We start from the raw sequence: 21,726 nt of genomic DNA, 5'->3' as shown, positions 1-21,726 counted from the left end.
CAGGCTGGGGACTAACATGTCTCAGCAAACTCAAGTTTCTATGGCTGCTTCCAAGAAGCCAGGCTCTCTTTGTCTCTGGGTGCAGCCAGCTGCTTAGGAAGCTGGACAAGATTAGCACCAGTAACAGGTCTGGACAAACTCCCAGGGCAGCCTCGGGAAGGGAAAGGTCCCTTCCCCTTCCCCAGGTCTGAGCCCCGGCTTGTCTATCTCCAGGGCCCCTACATGGCAGACCAGGGGAGGCCTGAACTGGGACCGCTCAGGTCCTTTTCTATGACCCAAGTTCAACTGCCATCAGGCTGCACGGTCTACACCAGAGGTTTTGAGAGGACGGTGCCTTCTAAAATATTTTTTTTTTGACAGTGTTCGGTGCCCACCTGCAAAGACCTGTCAGTGGAGTAGGGGGTAGCGACTTCCAAGTGCAAGGACCAGCCCCATCGGCCCGCCTGGCCTCTTGGAGAAAGAAGGCTTGGTAGGGCTCAGGGAAGAGGAGCTAGAGGGCCTAGGGGTGCCAAATGCCACGCTTTGTCCTTTCCAGTAGGCGGGCCCAGCCTTCCCCAGAACCCTAAACGATTGTCAGCTCTCTTGGGACGGGTGCGACCCTTCTCCTCCACCACCCAGTGGAAGGGTGGGGCCCAGATTAGGACCTTTTCCACAGGGTGCAGTCACCCGGACCCGCAGTGGAGCTCCCTAACGGGAGGGGGCAGCTCGAAGCTTCGGAGACGTTGGGAGACACAGAAGGCAGGGGCGGCTTTAGGAGGTGGGGGGAGTGGGGGCGGCCTCCGCCTGCCCGCAGCCGCGGGGCCTGCCTGCTGGAGCGGGCCACATCCCTGGCCTGGACCCGCCGGCCTTCCCCGCGGCCTCTGCCAACCCCGCGCCTACTCGGGGAGCCCAGGCGCTCGGGGCGCGGAGGACGGGCTTCCGCAGGGCCCGGGCTGCGGGCCGTCATGGTCCCGGGGCTCCTGGAGGGGCGGGTGGCGCGGGCTGCGGCCACCGGGTCGCGGGGGCCTCCGGGGGTAGAGGAAGAGCGCGGGGTCCGGCATGGGGTCCGCGTCGTCCAGGGCGCCGGCGGCCCAGTCCCGGCCGGGGCCCTTGGCGGCCGAGTCGGGAGGGCGGCGGGCCCGCGGTAGGCGGCGGCGGGGCCGGGGCTCGGCGGCGGCGGCCGGGGCCTGCAGTCTGTGGCGCGCGGCGTGCAGCTGGCAGGAGAGGTAGGCGGCCGCCTCGGTGTGCTTCTGCAGCTCGGTGCCCAGCACGGTGGCGCGGTGGCTGCGGCGCCGCAGCTCCTCCAGGAAGCGGCGCTCCTCGGCGCGCAGGCTGCAGCGCAGCGCCGACACGAGCGCCTCGCGCTGCGCCACCTCCCGCCGCAGCTCCGCGTTGGCCGCCGCCCGGGCCTCCAGCTGCGACTCCAGCGCGCGGCACTTGCTCTCCAGCTCCCGGGACTCTTCCTCTGGGGAGGGAGGGTGAATACAGGGGTGCTGATGCCCGACGCGCGTGGGCCGCAGTGCAATCACCGCGGGGCCTGGGGCAGGGGCGGGGGGTCCTCCAGGGCTCTGTCTTAAGTCACAGGGGTCTTCCTCTTCCTGGGGATTCTGGCGTTTGTTCCCAACCCTCTGTGTGACCTCTCCTCTCACTCTTCAGCTTCAAAGCAAAACCCTTCCTGACCGCTTATTCCTTGGCAAGTAATTTGCTGTGCCCTGTCTCTGTTCACTGTGTTGCGCACGGGAGTGTTGGTTGTGTGTGCTGGGTAATAAACCAGTCCCGGTGAAATATACAGATCAAGGGGAGAGGTAGAGTAAATAATAGTAAATAAGTAAGTCACTGCCACTGTGACATGTGCCAGGAAGAAGCAAGTCAATGCTCTATGACCAGTCATAGGGGGATGGGATCTGACCAGGGAAGAGGCTGGGCTAGGACCTGCGGGGTGAATAGCTCCTCTCTTGCAGGAGTGCTGTCGCAGGAAGTCATGGTAAAAGCTAGGAGCTGGAACTGCTAGGGTTGTGCCTAGAAAGTGGAAATCAGGGTCCTTTGTGGAGCATTTATCACACTTTTTTTTGTTTGTTTTTTTGAGGTAGTGTCTTGCTCTAGCACAGGCTGACCTGGAACTCACTACGTAGTCCCAGGCTGGCCTTGAACTCACAGCGGTCATTCTACCTCTGCTTCCCAAGTGCTGGGATTTAATGGCATGCACCACCACACCCTGTTCATTTATCATAATTTATCTTTTTTTTTTTTTTTACTTGCTTTAGTATTTACTTGTGCATCTGCAGGGGTGTCCAAAATATGCTGTTTGCTGGGTCCTGCCAACTACTGATCCAGGAACTCTGGAATTGTACCTGGAAAGTGGCACTGCTGAGATCTTCCCAGAGCCAGAGCTGGGCGCCTTTGCCTCCTGGACCATATGCCTACCTGCACCCTAACATTTGGCAAATGGGAGTGCAGAGACCTAGGTAGCTGAAAGAGGCAAAAGGGCACATGCTCCTTCTAGGGACATGGAAATCACCAAGTGATAGAGGATCAAAAGTGTTCTCAAGCTCACTGAGAAAAAGCCCAGGACATCAGAGCAGTGGCTTGAGCCCTGGTAATTCCAAAAGGACAATGGTAGCCACATAATTCCTCATCTGGTGTCTGGGATAAGTGTCCCCTGCTTTCAAACACCATAGTTGTCATCAACAGAAATAGGCAAGGGAAGGGGCTTTACCCTTTCTGCCTTCTCATGGTCAGGAATCTTCATAACCTCTCTCCTTTTCCTTCTCTTAATCCAATAAAATCTCTCTAAACTTAAGAAACAGGCAGAATTAGTTCAGGACCTTATGTGACCCCATGTTCCCTAACTGACCTTTGATAAATAAGGCAATCTGTAAGACTCCTAATCTTTGAGGTTAAATTTGAAGACTTTCCCATCCCCACCAGATCACCATCTTTTCATTGTTTTTTTTTTTTTTTCCTTTTCTTCAAGGAAGGGTCTCACTCTAGCCTAAGCTGATCTGGAACTCACTCTGTAGTCCCAGGCTGGCCTTGAACTCACAGTGATCCTTCTACCTCTGCCTCCCAAGGGCTGGGATAAAGGTGTGTGTCGCCACTCTGGGCCATCATGCAGCTCTTGATCTGCAAGCAACACACCTATATGGCGGGGAGTAGGCTCTTAACCTTTCTGGTGCTATCATGGTGGTTCACAATTGTAATACCAGCAGTTGGGAAGTTGAGGCAAGAGGATTTCCAGGCAGGTCTACATGGTGAGTTCCAGGCTGGCTGGGGCTACAGATTGAGACCCCATCTTAAAAGAATAGAAAACACTCTCCTGTGGTACAAGTCTGTAATACCAGAACTGAGGAGGAGGATCAGATGTTCAAGAGTATCCTCGATTATGGGCTGGGGGGATGCTTAGCAGTTAAAGTGCTAGCCCGCAAAGCTATAGGATCCAGGTTTGATTCCCCAGGACCCACGTAAGCCAGATGCACAAGTTGACACATACTTCTGAAGTATATTTGCAGTGGCTGAAAGCCCTGGCACACCCATTCTCTCTCTCCTCTCTCCCCCTCTTTCTTTCTCAAATATAAATAAAAATAAAGTTTTTAAAAAAAGATTATCCTTGATTATGTATTGTGTTAGAAGTTAGCCTGGGTTACATGAGATCCTATCTAAAGAATTGGTAAAGAGGCCAGGTGGTACACACCTTTAATCCCAGCACTTGGGAGACAGAGGTAAGAGGATTGCCTCGAGTTTGAGGCCACCCTGAGACTGCATAGTGGATTCCAGGTCAGCTTGGGCTTGAGGGAGACCCTACCTCGAAAAACAAAAATAAATAAATAAAGAAAGAATTGGAAAAGAGGGTGGGCATGCATGCCATTAATCCCAGTACTAGAGAGGCTGAGGTAGGATCACCATGAGTTTGAGGCCAACCTGGACTGCAGAGTGAGTTCTAGGCTATCCTTGGCTAGGGTGAGAACTTGCTTCAAAAAAACCAAACAACAGGCTAGACATGGTGACACACGCATTTAATCCCAGCACTCGGGAGGCAGAGGTAGGAGAATTGCAGTGAGTTCAAGGCCAACCTGAGGATAACTACATAGTGAATTCTAGGTCAGCCTGGGCTAGAGTGAAACCCTACCTTGAACCCCCCCCCAACAAAACAAAAACCCCCAAACAACAAAAGACTATGGGGGCTGAAGAAATGGCACTTAGGGCACTTGCCTGTGAAGCCTAAGGACCCAGGTTCGATTCTCCAGTACCCACATAAGCCAGATACACAAGGTGGCACATGCATCTGGAGTTCTTTTACAGTGGCTAGAGGCCCTGGCATGCCCATTCTCTCTTTCTCTATATGCCTCTTTCTCTCTCAAATAGATAAATAACTAAAATATTAAAAAAAAAAAAGAATTGGAAAAGAAAGGAAAGGATGGGGACTTCCCACCAGGTCTCTTCTTACCTTGCTGGTGAGACTGGACCTCCCTCAATTCCAAGTCATGAGTCAGTTCTGGGAAGAACAGAAAAGATAAAGCAGGGGTTTGTATATGTCAGTGTATAGGGAAAGGACAGCTCAGTAAGTGGCTGTGAAGATCCTAGGCACCATGTACACCTCCCTCACATCTACTTGTAAGGAGCTATGCCAAGGGCACAGCTTGGTCCTTGCGATTCTAAGGGGAAAGATCTTTTTGATTTAAGTTTTGTGCCTGGGTTTGCCACCTCTGTGGGTAGAGGAGCCTGGCTTGTCTGGGGATGGGTAGAGTATCTGCCCCTTCCTAGGTATGATATGCCAACCAAGCAGGATGGTGCTGGAGTACCCTTGCTGCATAAGCCTTGACCCATTAGTGCTGAGTTGATACTACAGTGCCAAGAGCACCTGTGGGCACTGGAAATGGGCAGAGACTGTTTGCTAATCTGGACACCCCTGCCACTATTTCCATGGCCAGTGTTGAGGACTAAGAAGCCAGTTTCCACAGGGCAGGGAGAGGGGCGGGAGGAGGACAGCGCCACCTAGTGATGGAAGCTGCACCAGGCTCTGGCTTGGTGCTGAAGGAGAGGGACCTCTAAGTGTGCCCAGGCTGAGAAGCACCGATGACCAAGGGCCCTGGTACAGACGCCAGTTTCTCCTGGGTGCTGGTGGCCCAGCCATCACTCTTCTTCCTGCTGATCTTTTAGTAACCACTCTTTGGTGCCTCAAATACTCCAGCTATTTCCAGCCTTACCTCTCATTCCCCAGTTCCATCAGAGCTCAAGAACTATGAAAAGGCCAGGGGCATGGAGGTACATGCCTTTAATCCCAACACTAGGAAGGCAGAGGTAGGAGGATGGCTGTGAGTTCAAGGCCAGCCCGAGACTATGGAGTGAATTCTAGGTCAGCCTGGGCTAGAACGAGATCCTACCTTGAAAAACAAGAACAAGAACCTGTGAAAAGGGAGACAGTAGCTTAGTAGTATAGTACATGCTTAGCACTCTCTGGGTTCCAATTCTGACAGGGTGAGGAGAAAACTGGGAAAGTGGCAGAAGGGAGCTAGAAGCCACAGGGGCACCTGTCACATTGGCAGGGACAAAATGAAGACGAAAGGAAGAGGGTGGCACATCTCTGGTACTACAGCCCAGAGCACCTACAGGAACAGTGGCCCTATGGTCTCCTTCTCCTCCTGTCCTCTCATGATGCGCTTCTAGCAGCAACCAGGGACCTTGGTAGAGAGATGTCTTCTCTGGGGAGGCCAACTGTTGCCAGGAAACCAAGAACCCAGCAGGCCTTGACAATGACCGGTGCCTGAACCTCTTCCCTGGGGCTACTGTGATGGCTTTGATGCCTCTACCCTACGACTTTCTGGAGCAACTTCTCTCCTTCTCCAAGACCTGTGAGGTAGCCCAAGGGACTCTGAACTAGGCAAGGGGACTTAGCCCAAGGGACCTTAGTTCTGCCACCAACTCTCCAAGGGCTGTTTTAATATTTTTATTTTTCTTTCAGCCCTTAACAACAGAGAACTTGAAAGAGGAAAGTCAGGATCTCAGCTTGGACCCACTGCCCCATCTGGCAAATGTCCCGCACATCTTCTGGTTAAGAGTCCCCGTGGGTTAGATGAGCATTCTGGGAGATCAGATACACTGTGATCTTGGTCCAGTAATGGCATCTCTCTCAGCCTCAGTTTTCTCATCTGAAAAAATGGAGACAAAATAGCAGCTTTTTGTCTTACAAGGGGATGATGCCAGGATGTAATGCTAAAAAGTAGAGGGCTTGCTGGGCATGGTGGCACACACCTTTAATCCCAGCACTCAGGAGTTGGGAGGCAGAAGTAGGAGGATCGCCATGAGTTCGAGGCCACCCTGAGACTACATAGTAAATTCCAGGTCATCCTGGGCTAGAACAAGACCCTACCTTGAAAACCCCCTCCAAAAAAAAGGGGGGGGGGGCTCAGCTCAGGGCTAAGATAATGCTAAGTATACATGGGCACTTGTCATTGTTCAGGCTTTCCTCATAGCCAGAACACACCATCACCTCTTGCTCTGTGTCCTCAGCTGGCTTCCCAAGCAATCTACCCTCCTGAGTCTCCTTCAATCTGCTTCTTCTGTTTCCAACTTAGTTCTCCTCCCTTCTCTGTACCTCCTCCAAGGAGGGAGGGCCTCATCCAGTCATTTTAGCCCCCAAAGTGGCTGCTCTAGCCCAGCCCAGAGTTATTTTTAACTCCTTAATCAATAACCAGGAGGCTGCAGGACCAAATCCTCCTGTGCAGAGGGCCCTCTGCTGTTGCCTGTCACACTTCTTGGGATCTGGCTTGTGTCTGTAGTGGAGGGACTCAGGTTCTCAGAATTAGAGCAAAACAAGAAGAAACTAAGAGGACCTGATATAGGCCCCTATTTCCTTCTAGTGCTGTCACTGCAATGAAAAAGTGGCAGCAGGCAAGGTGAGTCCCTCCCAGCTGGCCTCTACTGCCATCCAGTGCTTGGGAAGAAGGCCAGGAGCCTAGCTTGGGATGTGGCAGCCAGACTTGCATGTGGAGTGAGCGGGGGCTGAGGTAGCTGAGTCAGGACTCCTGATGTCTTGTGCCACAGTATGAGAAGCCAAATGGGCCACTCAAACCCTCTAGGCCTCAGTTTCCCTCTAGGCAGTAAGGAGCTTTCCATAAACAGGGAAGGGAGGTAGATATCTAGATATTGTGCAGAGTTCTGGGTTCTAATCCTGGCTATGTCGTTAATGTATATACTCTCTCTCTCTCAGTCTCCACTTACCCATTTGTACAATAAAGAAATTGAGCCTACTTGATTGAAACATTCCATGAGTCACTGGCTCTAAAGCTTCACTTTGGAATCGGCTCTCCCTGTAATCCTAGTACTTAGGATGCTGAGGCAGGGGAAATGGCGGAAGTTCTAGGCAGGCCTAGGTTACAGTGTGCAACTGTGTCTGAAAAAAAAAAAGAACAACAACAAAAAAAAACCCCACACAACAACAACAAAACTAGGCTAGGGATGTAGTTCTGTTCCCAACACCACAAAAACCAGGAGTGCTGGTACACACTTATAATCCCAGTACTTGAGGAGGAGGAAGATCAGAAAATTCAGGGTCATCTTCAGCTACACAGGGAGTTTGAGGCCAGCCTGGGATACATGAGACAAATGTCTCAAAAAGTTAAAAAAAAAAAAAAAAAGAATTAGGGGGCTGGAGAGATGGCTTAGCGGTTAAGGCACTTGCTGGGAAAGCCAAAGGACCCAGGTTCGATTCCCCAGGGCTCACATAAAGCCAGATGCACAAGGTGGCACATGTGTGTGGAGTTCGTTTGCAGTGACTAGAGACCCTTGGGTGCTCATTCTCTATCTATTTGCCTCTTTATCTTTCTCCCTCTCAAATAAATAAGCAAATAAATTTTTAAAAAATATTTATTTGAGAAGGGGAGGCAAATAGAATCAGCACATCAAAGCCTCTAGCCACTTGGCAGCTGAGGTCACAGGTTCAAGAGCAGAGGCGAGGCCAGGCCTGGGAATTGCATTCATCCTTTGCCAAGCTCACAAACTCCATCAGTTGGTAGGCCCTTTCCTTTAACCTGCCAGCCATTAGTCTCCCCCGCCCGCCCCCGCATCCCACTGGACCTTTTTGTAGGGTCTCCAATAGATCTCTGACCTCCACCTCCTAGGATTCGCCCTCCCTACAGAGAACAGACTGATAACGCTCAGCTAACAGCACCCAACTGCTCAAAACCCTTTAGTAGCATCTACTGCCCAGGAGGACAAGCCAGACTCCAGCAGTCCTTGTGTGGGTCAGGGTCTTCCAGGATCTGATTCTTGCTGGATTTCTCCTCTAAACACAGCTCTATCCACATAAACATCTTTTCATGAATTTGTGTTCCTAACTTCTGGGTGTTGCATGGGTACTGGGGGTAGAACCTGGGCCGTTAGGGTTTGCAAACAAGCACCTTTAACCACTGAGCCTTCTCTCCAGCCCACTTGTGGTTTGCTATGCTGTTCTCTTCACTGGGAATGCTTTCTTCACTTCCTTTCCTTATTCTATCTCAGCTAGTTCTGCACATTTATTATTCAACCTCCAGGGAGGTGAGTTCCTCCCTCCTCTGGGGGCCTCAGTCTCCTCCTTTATCACCTGCTGCTCAAGCCGGGCCATGATCCTAAGTGGGAACTCCTACTGGCCTCTTTCATCTTTCCTCTCTACTCCTCCCCTCCAGTTCCCTCCTTTTCTGGCAGGGTCTGTGTCTAGCCCCAAGCTCACTTGGAACTCACTCTGTCGCCCAGCCTGGTCTCAAATTCAGGGCAATCTTCTTACCTCAGCCTTCCAAGTGCTGGGATTGTAGATGTGAACCACTACGCTTGGCCCAGCCTCTTTAATCTCTACTGAATCTTTAATTTTGGGTGTGATGCTGGGTAGGGATGAAGCCAGGGCTTTTCGTATACTAAGAAAATGCTCCACTAATGAACTACACCTCCAGCCCTCAGCTTTTACTATCAACATGGGGACATGTATCTCTCCACCTGTACTCAGGGTTTCTTGAGGGCTGAAAGGTGCTTACTGAATTAAAAAACAAAAAGGATTGGAAGTCTCAGGATCAGGTTCATGAACTGTTTACCCACACTCTCAGCAGAAACTTTGGTTCTAAAACCTTATCATTATTATTATTTTATTATTATTATTATTATTATTTTTAAATTTAATTTATTAGTTTTCTTTTCAGTAAATACAGGCAATTTGGTACCATTATTTAGGCTCCTCTGTGATCTACCCCCTCCCATTAGACCCTCCTTATTATTGAAAATGGGTCGTGCATTGTGGAGTTAGCCCCCAGTTATTAGTATGATAAATGTCTCTGAAAATCATGACCCAACATGTAACTCTGACATTCTTTTATTCTATTATTCTATTATTTTATTATTGTTTTAATTTTTTAAAAAATATTTTATTTTAATTAATTTGACAGGAAGAGGAAGAAAGAGAGAGAGAGAGAGAGAGAGTGTGAAAGAGAGGGAGGGAGATAATGGGTGCGTCAGGGCCTCCAGCCACTGCAGATGAACTCCAGACACGTGCGCTCCCTTGTGCATCTGACCAGCATGGGTCCTGGGGAATAGAACCAAGGTCCTTTGGCTTTGCAGGCAAGCACCTTAACTGCTAAGCCATCCTTCCAGCTCCTATTATTATTATTTTTAGAGAGAGGGTCTTATATGGCACAGGCTGGCCTTGAACTTCTGATCTTCCTGCCATAGGCATGTGCCACTCCACCTTGTTGAACCCTAAAACTTACTTCACTCCCACAAGCCTCAGTTTCCTATCCAGAAAGACATGACAGGGTTGGTGTGCAGCTCACAGGGCTCAGAACAAGCACCCCAGCAGCGACAGTGATAACAATGGTGTCCCTGCCCACCCGGCAAGCTGTCCCTGCTGGCCTCACCTGAGCAGCGTTTTTGCAGCCTCAGGATCTCCAGGTGCAGGTCTCGAAGCAGGGCCATCTGCTCCTTTTTCAGGAAGCTGATGTGGCGTTGCACACTCTGGATCTGATGCTCCAGGGACATGGTATCCATGGTAACCCAGGCCTGGGCCCCACCTGGGTGGAGGACCACAAGGTAAACCCATATTTTCACAGCCCATCTGCCCACCATCCTTCAGATCCCTTGCTGCCTCTTCCACTCTGGGTCTTCTGGCCCCCAGGGAGAGGATTCTATCACCGCTGTCACTCCTCTCTATTGACTCACTCAAGCTTCATGAGCTAGCACATGTGTTGGGACAGAGCGTAATCATTCCCATTTTACAGACGAGGAAGGAGAACCCCGGGGGAATTGGCGTCAACCTCCTGCCTTTTCTGCTTCTTTGACAGAACGGAGAAGCTAAGTGAGGAAAGGCTTGGGGTCTAGTCTATACCAGCTGTGTCACTAGAGGCCATGGTTTTCCATGGTAAAATGAGGACTTGTGGGTGAATGAACCCTGAAGTCTCTCCAAGTCTGACACCCACATGCATCTCACTTCTGGGCTCCTCCAAATCATGGAGGAGGAAGATCTTTTACATTTTTTATTTGTTTCTTTACATGTGTGTATATGGCGGGGGACCTTCTAGTCTATTCCTGAAAGAGGAACTGGAGAGGCTGATCAGGACACTCATACCATGAATCCTATAGTGACAACCTTAAGCGTCTGTGATAGGACACAGAGACATGTATTTCAAATGTTGCCATGGCTAGCCTTACAGACTTGCCCCTCATCCCAGTCCTAGTGACCCTTCTTCTTTTGTTTCGAGGTAGGGTCTTACTCTAACACAGTCTGACCTGGAAATCACTATGTAGTCTCAGGGTAGCCTTGAACTCATGGCCATCCTCCTACCTCTGCCTTCTGAGTGCTGGGATTAAAGGCATGTGCCACCACGCCTGGCTGTGACTCTTATTTTATTTACAAGGAGAGTGAGAGTGTGCCAGGGCTTCTTGCCCCTTCAAATGAGCTCCAGTTGCATGCAACAGTTAGTGAATCTGACTTTACATGGGTACTGGGGAATCAAGCCCAGGTTGTCAGGCTTTGAAAGCAAATGCCTTTAACCTCCAAGCTACCTCGCCAGCAGCCTAGTGACTCTTCTATAACAATCCTGGCATGAAACAGGAGCCAAGAGCTCTGGCACCAGGAGTCAGTTGTGGAACCCATGACTTCTTTGTCAGGAGCTCCTTAAAGGTGTGTGTGTGTGAGAGAGAGAGACGGGGGGGTGGGGGGGGGAACAGACAGAGAGAGAATGGTCATGCCAGGGCCTCTAATCACTGCAAACAAACTCTAGATGCATGCATCACCTTGTGCATCTGGCTTACGTGGGTGCTGGTGTATCAAACCTGGGTCCTTAGGCTTCACAGACAAGTGCCATAACCGCTAAGCCACTCCTCCAGACCTTCTTTTCTTTTTATTTACTTACTGATTGTGAGGGTTTTGTTATACAGCTCTGGCTGGCCTAGTTCTGTGCAGCTCAAGCTGACTTCAACATGGCAGTTCTCTTGTCTCAAACTCCTGAGTGCTGGGATTACAGGCATGAACCACCATGCCTGTCATTTTATTTATTTTTAGCAGTGCTGGAGCTCAAAGCCTGGGGTTCATGCACGTTTAGGCAAGCACTTTATCAACTGAGCTATCTCCCCATCCCTTATCACTTGCTATTTTGTGTCTGTGGGTGTATATGTGTATTACTGTACGTATGAACACATCTCTGTGTGTGTGTGTGTGTGTGTGTGTGTGTGTGTGTGTGTGTGTGGGGTGCATGTGCATTTGTGTACATGTAGAGGCCAGAGGACAACCTCTGCTCTTCTGTTACCTTCAGGAACTCTGTCTACCCCTTTTGTGAAAGAGCGTTTCTCATTGGCCTGGAGACAGTTAGGCTGTCCTAGCCGTCTCCATGTCCTCAGTGCTTGCATTACCGATGGGCTGCCATGCTGCATGCTGTATGTGGGTATTAAGGATGAGGATGGGCCAGGTGTGGTGGCACAGGCCTTTAATCCCAGTACTCGGAAGGCAGAGGTAGGTGAATTGTCATGAGTTTGAGGCCACCCTGAAAATACAGAGTGAATTCCAGGTCAGCCTGGGCTAGAGTGAGATGCTACCTCAAAAAAAAAAAAAAATAAATAAAAAAGAGAATGGAACTCAGATCCTCATGTTTGCAAGGCAAGCACTTTACCCACTAAGCTATCTCCCTGAAATTTTCATTTTTTTTCTGAGGTAAGTTATCACTCTAGCCCAGGCTGACCTGGAATTCACTCTGTATTTCCAGGGTGGCCTCAAACTCATGGTGATCCTCCTACCTCTGTCTCCCAAGTGCTGGGATTAAAGGTGTGCGCCACCATGCCTGGCTAATTTTTTTTTTTTTTCATTTATGAGAGAATTGGCACACCAGGACCTCTACTCACTGCAAGTGGACTCCAGGTGCATGTGCAACCTTGTGCATATACGTCACCTTGTGCATCTGGCTTACGTGGGCTCTGGGGAGTCAAATCTGGGTCTTTAGACTTTGCAGGAAAGCGCCTTAACTGCTAAGGCATCACTCCAGCCCAAAATTTTCTTTTTTAGAAAAATGTATTTAGCCACGCATTGAACTCACAGCGATCCTCTTACCTCTGCCTCCCAAGTGCTTGGATTAAAGGCGTGTACCACCATACCTAGCTTCCAGCCCTCCCTCTTTAATTTATTTATTTGCAAGTAGAGAGAGGAAGAGAGATAGATGAGAGACAGACAGAGAGAGAATGGGCATGCCAGGGCCTCTAGCCACTGCAAACAAACTCCAGATGCATGTGCCCCTTGTGCATCTGGCTTTACGTGGGTCCTGGGGAATCGAACTGAAGTCCTTTGGCTTTGTAGGCAAACACCTTAACCACTGAGCCATTTCTCCAGACCCCTCTTTTGTGAGACAAGGTCTCACTCTGGTTCAGGCTCACCTGTAGCCCAGACTGGCCTTGGATTAATACTTTGGCCTCTCAGGTGCTGTGCTTGCCATTATATCTGGCTGACTTGCAGTTTTTAAAAAAATTTATTCTGCCAGGTGTAATGGTGCACACTTTTAGTCCCAGCACTCACTTGGGAGGTAGACATAAGAGGATCACTGTGAGTTCAAGGCCAACCTAGCACTACAAAGTAAATTCCAGGTCAACCTGAGCTAAAGTGAGTTCCTACCTTGAAAAAAACTAAAACAAATAAACAAAAACTTATTCTAGGGCTGGAGGAATGGGTTAGCGGTTAAGACACTTGCCTGTGAACCCCAGGTTTGATTCCCACATAAGCCAGGTGCATCTGGAGTTCCTTTGCAGTGGCTGGAGGCCCCAGTGGGCCTCTCTCTCTCTCTCTCTCTCATCATTCTCTCTTTCTATTTGCTTATTCCTCTCTCTCTCAAATAAATGCATAAATAAATACAATACTTAAAAAACAAACATTCTATTTTTAAAAAATATTTTGTTTTTATTTATTTATTTATTTGACACAGAGAGAGCCATCCCTCTAGCTCCCCTCTTTTCTCTATTTTTTTTTTTTTTTTTTTTGTGTGTGTGAGCATGCACATGTATGTGTTTGTGCACACCAGGGTCTCCTGTTGCTGCAAAGGAATGCTTAAACAGCTTTACATGAGTGGTTAGGAAATTGAACCTGGACCAGCAGGCTTTGCAAGCAGTGCTTTTAACCAGTGAGCCAACAGCCCGAGCCCTTGCAATATTTCTTTTCTCGAGTAGGGTTTCATACTAGTCCAGGCTGACCTGGAATTCACTATGTAGTTACGGGATGGCCTTGAACTCATGGCAATCCCACTTCTGCCTCTCAAGTGCTAGGATTAAAGGTATGTGCCATCACTCCAGGAAGTTTTTTTTTAAATATTTTATTTCAGAGGTAGAGAGACAGAAAGAGAATGAATGAGAATGGGTACACCAGGGGCCCCAGCCACTGCAAACTTCAGATGCATGCACTACCTTGTTCATCTGGCTTACATGGGGGAATTGAACCTGGGTCCTTTTGCTTTAAAGGCAAGTGTCTTAACCACTAAGCCATCTCTCTAGCCTCCTCCTCCCCTGCAGTATTGTTTAAAAATTGATTAATATGAACTAAAAAAATTAATGTGTGTGTGTGTACATACCAAGGTGTCTTGCTATTGCAAACCAGTGCCCATCTAGGTTTACATGGGTTCCTGGGGAATTGAACCACTTTGCAAGCAAGCACCTTTTAACTGCTGAGCCAACTCTCCAGCCCCCTGATTTGGAGTTTTAAAAGATCAGACTAGCCAAGAGTGGTGGCACCTGCTTATAATCACAGCACTTGGGAGACTGAGGCAGAAAAATCACGACTTCAAGACCAGCCTAGGCTACACAGCGAGACTTCCCCAAACCCACCACTTACCACTCTCACCCTAGGTCAAGCTGCTACATCCCTCTGTTGTAACTCTGCAGTAGTCTCGGGTCTGGCCTGGCTTCCAGTCTTCATTCCACTTTGCTACCCATGCAGGAGCCAAAGCTCCTCAGCAATGTAGGTCTGATATCTTTCCATACTCGACTTCAAACTGGCCAGTGTCTTTCTATTAGACTTAGAGTAAATCCAAAGGTCCTTTCCTTATTTATTTATTTTTTTTTCAAGGCAGGGTTTTGCTTTGTATCCCACACTGATCTCACACTCAGTATTCCTGGTTCCATCTCTCAAGTGTTGAAATTATAGGTGTTCACCACCAAACCTGGCCCCAGCCCAAAGTCCTAGGCAGACCCTATATAATTTGTCTCCACAGCTTTCTCTGTCCTCATCTCCTGGCCCCCCACTGCAACTCCTACCAGCTACTCTGGCCTCCTAGCTGTTCCAAGTACACTCTCCTGGGGTCACTTTCCTTCAGAGCGCTGTTCAAATGTCGCTTCCTCAGGGCTTTCTCCTGATCACCCCAAGTAAAAGCCTCCTCTATCACTTTCCACTCCCTTACTCCGCATTACTATTCTTTCATGAGCTTACCACCACATGATAGCACTGGACTTTTATTTTTTTTATTTTTTTAAAATATTTTATTTTTATTTATTTGAGAGCAAGAGCAAGAGTGAGAGAGAAAGAATGGGCAGGCCAGGGCATCCAGCCACTGCAAATGAGCTCCAGACACATGAGCCACCTTGTGCATCTGGCTTATGTGGGTCTTGGGGAATCGAACCTGGGTCTTTTGGTTTTTCAGGCAAGTGCCTTAACCACTAACCCATCCCTCCAGCCCAGCACTGGACTTTTTACTATTTCCCCTACCAGACTGTTAGCAATAGAAGACATAGACTTCTGTTTTGTTTTCCCCTTATTCCACAGAGTGTAGCATGATATCTGGCAAGTAGGAAGTAGTCAGTGAGTAGCTGTAGAATGCACTCATGAGTGGACATGCAGGAGAGGGCAGACTGATGGCCAGGCAGATTTGTGGAGAAGGTAAGATCAAGACAGGTGTATATAAGGATTGGCATGCCCAAGAACCTCGGGCATGGAGAAATAGATGTCAGAGAGCCCATCTTATACCCTGGGGCCTAACACAGAAGCAGCAGGAGCCATGTGTCTGTGCTGGGATGTGTGTGCTTGAGTCTGTGGGAGCCCCAACGAGCGCATGCATGCATGGATGTGAGTGGTGCTGCGAATGGAAGCCGGGGCCTCACATTCGTGTCGCTGAGCTACATCTCCAGCCCCAGGTGCGTTTCTTGACTGTCTCACATCTGTGTGGGCACTGAGTACATCCCTGCAGGATGATGTGCGAGTCTGATGGGAGAGAACGTGTGTTCCCACTCACTGTAATGCAAATGACTGTGAAGGGTGAAAGTCCTTCCCACACAGCCCTGGAGCCTGGACCTTGGCCATGACAAGAGGCTGAGCCAACCAGCTGTTTCTATCCTTTCCCGAAAGAACTCAGCATTTGCTTCCAACTAGGCAGGCTGCTCTTTCTTCCCAGGGCAGAAATTTGGGTCACAAACGATCTTGGCAACTCTTCTTTCTTAGACATTCTTATGTGGTCTGTGTGGGGAGAGTAGGCGGTAGAGTGGGAAGGAGGAACGAGGGCAGCACGGGCATCTCTGCACGGCTGAAGTGTCAAAAGCACGTCAGAGCCGCGCATGGTGGCGCACGCCTTTAATCCCGGCACTCGGGAGGCAAAGGTAGGAGGATCGCCATGAGTTCAAGGCCACCCTGAGACTACATAGTGAATTCCAGGTCAGCCTGGACTAGAGTGAGACACTACCTCAAAAAAAAAAAAAAAAAAAAAAAAAAAAAATGTCAGAAGGCCTGAGCCAGGAAAATTCCAGGTTTTCACAATAGAAATGCAGTCCTGGAACCTCTGAGCACCAGGCTTGTGCCCTAGACCTGGTCGAAGCTGGCAGCAGCAGCTCAAGGGTCAGCTGTGTTCTTTCCACACCTGCCAAAGACACACAGCCTGACATTCTTTGTCTCGGTCCAGTGTCCTGACCATCTCACGGTTGGCCTTGCTTCTGTTTCCTCCCTTCTTCTGGTATTCCTAGTTCGTTCCCAAATTAATTTTATAACTTGACAAAAAAAAATGTCAATTAGGCTGGGGAGTGGTTAAAGGCGCTTTGCTTGCAAAGTCACTGGGCCTGGGGTTCAAATCCTCAGTACCCATGTAAAGTCATATACACAAGTGGTACATGTGTATGGAGTTCATGTGCAGCTGCAGGAAGCCCTGGCATGCCCACACGTACTCTCTCTCTTGCAAATAAGTAAATAAACAATTTTTTTTGAGGTAGGGTCTCACTGTAGCCCAGGCTGGCCTTGAACCTGTTGCTCCTCCTATCTCTGCCTCCCAAGTGCTGGGATCAAAGGCGTGTGCTACCATGCCTGGCTTAAATAAAATTTTTCCTTTGTTTTTTGAGGTAGGGTCTCATTCTAGTCCAGGCTGACCTGCAATTCACTATGCAGTCTCAGGATGGCCTCAAACTCATGGCGATCCTCCTCCCTCTGCCTCCCAAGCACTGGGATTAGAGGCGTGTACCACCACACCCGGCTTGACACATCTCTTATGTGTCTGAAAAGGTACAAATATTTTCCCTTTGGGGAATGTTGGTGGAAGAGGTCTTTAATTCTGAACTCCTCATCCATCAACAAAATGACCAGTGCAGGAACCTTCTGGTCCCAGCATAATCCTGACTCTCTTGAGGTCTGGGCTCCTGGCCCTTGAACAATACCTCAGAGGGATTCTGCTTGTCTTTGAAGTCTGGCTCTCCACCTTCTTTCCCATCTACATACAGCTGACTGAGAGCATGGGAAGTTTAGCTCTATCCCCTTCCCAGGGTTACAGTTCTTGGGCTGAAAGCACCACAGGAAGCACAACACCCAGATCCCAGAGGCCTCAGAAACATCTCAGGCAGTGGTTTGCAAATTCTGCTCCACAAGAGCTCCAGAATTTAGCACCTGAAGGGGACTCAGTTACTGTCAAAAAGATTAGGGACAAAGGGCAGATTGGTAGCTTTGCCTTTGTGTGTGTGTGGTGTACACATGTATGTGTGTTCATCTGTGTGTGCATACCTTCTGGAGGTTAGAAGATAACCTCCGAGTGTTCTCCTTCAGGTATATAATCGACCCTTTTTTTTTTTTTTTTTTTTGTTTTTCGAGGTAGGGTCTCACTCTATCCCAGGCTGCCCTAGAATTCACTATGTAGTCTCAGGGTGGTCTTGAACTCATGGCGATCCTCCTATCTCTGCCTTCTAAGCGCTAGGATTAAAGGCACTTACCACCATGCCCAGCTCTCTCTTTTTAAATTTTTATTTTTTTCGAGATAGGGCTTCCCTCTAGCCCAGGTTGACCTGGAATTCAGTATGTAGTCTCTGGGTAGCCTTGAACTCATGGTGGTCCTCCTACCTCCCAAGGACTGGGATTAAAGGTGTGTACCACCACACCCGGCTAGTCTACCTCTTTTTGAGACAGGGTCTTTCACTGGCCTAGAGTTCACCAGACTAGCCAGCAAGCCCCAGGGACCTTCCATCTCAGTCTCCAATGCTGGGGTTACAGGAGCATGCCATTGCATAAGACATTCTTGCATGGGCACTGAGGAGCCAGCTCAGGTCCTCTTCACATGTGTGGGGCACTTTATTGACTGCGCTAGCTGCCCAGCCCATGGCCTTGCTTTTTTTTTTAAGGTCTTTTAAAATATATTTTATTTATTTGCAAGCAGAGAGATACAGAAAGAAAGAGTGAGTGAACGTATTGGTATGCCAGAGCCTCCAGCCACTGCAAATGAACTGTGTGCCTCGCTTATGTGGGTACTGGGTCGTTAGGTTTGGCAGGCAAGTGCCTTAACCATTGAGCCATCTTCCCAGTCCCACTTAATTTTTTTCTAAATTTTATTTATTTACTTGCAAGGGGAGAGAGATAGAGATAGAGACGGGGGGCGGGGGCAGAGAGAGAGAGAATGGGCGCTCCAGGGACTCCAGCCACTGCAAAAAAATGCGAGACGCATACACCACCTTGTGCATCTGGCTTTCATGGATGGGTCTTAGGGAACTGAAGTGACGTCCTTTGGCTTTGCAGGCAAATGCCTTAACTGCTAAGCCATCTCTTCAGCCCTTATTATTTGATTTTTAAAATATTGTATTTATTTATTAGAGCGGTAGAGAGAGAGAGAGAGAGAGAGAGGGGCCGATAGAGAGAGAACGGGTGCACCAGAGTCTTCAGCCACTGCAAATGAACTCCAGATGCATGCACCACCCTGTGCATCTGGCTTATGTGGGTACTGGGGAATCCAACCTGGATTCTTGGGTTTTGCAGACAAGTGCCGTAACTGCTAAGCCATCTCTCCAGTCCTATTTATTTATTACTATTATTTATTATTTTTATTTATTTTTTTTTTGGTTTTTTGAGTTAGGGTCTCACTCTAGCCCAGGCTAACCTGGAATTCACTATGGTGTCTCAGGGTGGCCTCGAACTCACAGTGATCCTCCTACCTCTGCCTCCCGAGTGCTGGGATTAAAGGCATGCGCCACCATGCTTGGCAATTTATTATTTTTAAATTCACTTGAGAAAGGTAGAAAGAGGCAGAGAAGGCAGAAAGAGAAAGAGAGAGAGAATGAACTCCAGACGCATGCACTACCTTGTACGTCTGGCTTACATGGGTACTGGGATCCTTAGGCTTCATAGGCAAGCGCTTAACTGCTAAGCCATCTCTCCAACCCCATATTTTTATTTTATTTGTTTATTTGTTTATTATTTATTTGAGAACAACAGAGAGAAAGAGGCAGAGAAAGCAGAGAGAGAATGGGCACATCAGGGCCTCTAGCCACTGCAAAGTCCAGATGCGTGCATCACCTTGTGCATCTGGCTTACGTGGGTACTGGAGAGTCGAGCCTTGAACAGGGATCCTTAGGCTTCATAGGCAAGCGCTTAACTGCTAAGCCATCTCTCCAGCCCAATGTGATGTTCTGAGGCAGGGTCTCACTCTAGCTGCTCAAGTGGAACTCACTCTGCAGGTGAGCCTTGTGATTATTTCTGTTGGAGTGCAGGGGATTGGCCCTTAGACACAGTAAATGCTCTGTCACTAAACTGTACCTTTTTTTTTTGGCTTGCAATCCTCCTGCCTCAGCCTCTGTAATGCTGGGACTGCAAGGGTGCACCACCACCGCCCCCGGGTCTCTTGCTCTCAGTTCACATAGAGTCTTCATTGTGTACCAGCATCACACCTTGACTGATTCTCTTGCCCCAGTTTTAATGTCATTCTTAGTTTTTCGTTTTTCTTTGGGAGTGATAATATTTATTGAGTCAACAAATATCTCCTGTTACCATTTTCCACACTTGTCACCTTAGTAAAGAAGTTCTTTAAGGATGTGTGCCTTCTTGTTTCAAGGCATATGTTAGACTTTTTTTCCCCCCTTCATACAGCCAGGGCTGGTATACGAGCTAGAAGAGGAAAAGTAATTAATGAGAAAATAAGTGAATGAATATATTCTTTCTTTTTCTTAGCCATTATTATCTTCACATCTGACTCACAGGGCTGGAGCGGGAGAACAGGATTTCAGAAGCCTTGGTAGAACATGGCCTCAAGGCATAGGCAACGATATTAGCACAATACTAATATTAATCCTACGTCTCAGCATTGTTCCCAGCATTTTACATGTATTAACTTACTTATCAACCGCCTTGCACTGAAGGGCCGTTAGTATATCCACTCCACAGACCAAGAAACAGGTGCAGAGAAGCGAAGCAGTTTGGCTAACATACACAGCCACTGTGGCAGGTGCCTAGAAGACGAGGGCGAGGAGCTTGTTCTAGAATTTAAGGCCCTGGCTGTGCAACTGTACTCCACATCTGCAGACGAAACTTCTCTTTGGGAGTCTCTCTCTTGCTCTGAAGGCAAAGTCTCCATGTAGACATGGAGATCCCCTCACTTGGTACACCCCTCCCCGTTTCTGTCTTCCGGAAAGTTGACCTCTCCTGATAAGTCTGTCATAAGCTTCCTGCGGGCAGAGTTTTGACTGGGACTCCCTCGCCAAGAACGATCACACGAACAGTCTTACTAGGAATCACCAGGGCAAGTAAGTACACGTATTAAAAAATAATTACAGTGCCACCCCCACCGAGCCTTTGGCTCTCTTGAGGGCGAGTCTGGAACCAAGATCTGGCCTTTGGCCAAAGTCTGGGGCCTCTGTCTGAAAGGTGGGACCAGTGGTACAGTGACATTCTCCAGGGATCTGGCGATCCTCCCCACTCCAGGGCCCCTCAACTCTGGCAGCCCCCCTCCTGCTACTTCAGTGAAGCTCCCCCAACTCCCAACCTCAGCCGGGCGAAGGTTCAGGCACGTGGGAGTGGGTTGTGGAGGGACAGGAGTGCTCCTCCCAGCCCTTTCAGTCTTGACGCTCTGCCCTGCTGGTGCCTGAGATGACTCCCCGAGCAGGCTGGGGAGGGGAAGTGGGGGGCCAAAGACGACAGGGACCAGAGGTGCCAGCGAGGCCAGGGAAAAGGAGAGCGTGCGCGGTGGGGAACAGCAGGAGGTGGCGCGGGCCACCCCGGACTGCGCGCCCAGGCCGGGAAGGGCGCGGGGCTGGCGGAGGTGGACAACTTCTGCTAGCACCCGCGGTCCCGCGCGCTGCGGTGCCCAGCGCCGCGCCGGCCCTCCCCGCGGAGCTCCGCACGGGGATGCCCGGCAGGCCTTCGCCCCCTCCCCCACGCCCACCGCCCGGACTGCTCACCTGCGGGACCCGGGAGAGCGGCCGTCCGGGGGCGCCGGGCCTGGGCCGCGCGGGGTCTGCGGAGGCGCTCTGGTCCCCGCGCTAGCTGCGCCCGGGCATCCGCAGCGCGCGCCCGGGCTGCGGAGCCATCAGGCGCGGCGAAGATGCGGGGTGGTCGGGCCGGGGTTCCGGAGCCGGGGGCGGGGGGGAGGGGGAGGGCTCCGGGAAGCCGAGGCGGGGGTCTGGGCCGGCTCCCGGCGTAAACACCCAGCAACGTGACCGGAACTGGCGAACGAGCCGGAGGGGGTGGGGGGGGGACGGCAGAGATAAGGGGGGAAGGGCGGGACCTGGGACCGGCGGGGAGGGGCCGTGGGCGGGGCGGGGGGAGGGGAGATGGCGGCGCGGGCGGGGGCGGGGAGCCCCGAGACCTCGGGGGAGCCCGAGAAGCCGGGCCTGGGGACCCCCGCTGGCCGCTGAATCCTCGGAGCTGGAAAGGGAATCAGGGACACCGCGGGCGACTTGGCGAGTGGTGGCGCGGCCACGAATCAGCACCGCGGACAGCGCCCAGACCCACAGGCCGCGATCCGCTCCGCCCTGGCGCGGCCCAGGGCACTCACTCCAAGGGGAGGCAGTGTCTGCAGCCCCCACCCCCCAGAGAGGGCT

The 21,726-nt window shown here is 50.2% G+C and overlaps 1 protein-coding gene across 1 annotated transcript; it reads right to left on the bottom strand.

Moving 5' to 3' along the window:
- Nucleotides 1–875: 875 nt before the first annotated feature.
- On the bottom strand, nt 876–21,147 carry Ccdc92b (coiled-coil domain containing 92B). Its single transcript, XM_012950980.2, has 4 exons — nt 21,085–21,147; nt 9,855–10,007; nt 4,424–4,471; nt 876–1,444 (listed from the first exon to the last, which is right to left on the bottom strand). Exons 2-4 carry the CDS (start codon nt 9,982–9,984, stop codon nt 876–878), a joined length of 747 nt encoding a protein of 248 aa, XP_012806434.2. The 5' UTR covers nt 9,985–10,007; nt 21,085–21,147.
- Nucleotides 21,148–21,726: the final 579 nt, after the last annotated feature.

Source organism: Jaculus jaculus, chromosome 9 (assembly GCF_020740685.1).
Source record: "Jaculus jaculus isolate mJacJac1 chromosome 9, mJacJac1.mat.Y.cur, whole genome shotgun sequence".
Lineage (NCBI taxonomy): Eukaryota > Metazoa > Chordata > Mammalia > Rodentia > Dipodidae > Jaculus > Jaculus jaculus.
Note: the sequence above shows the minus strand (reverse complement) of the source record. Positions and strands in the feature narration are given on the sequence as shown.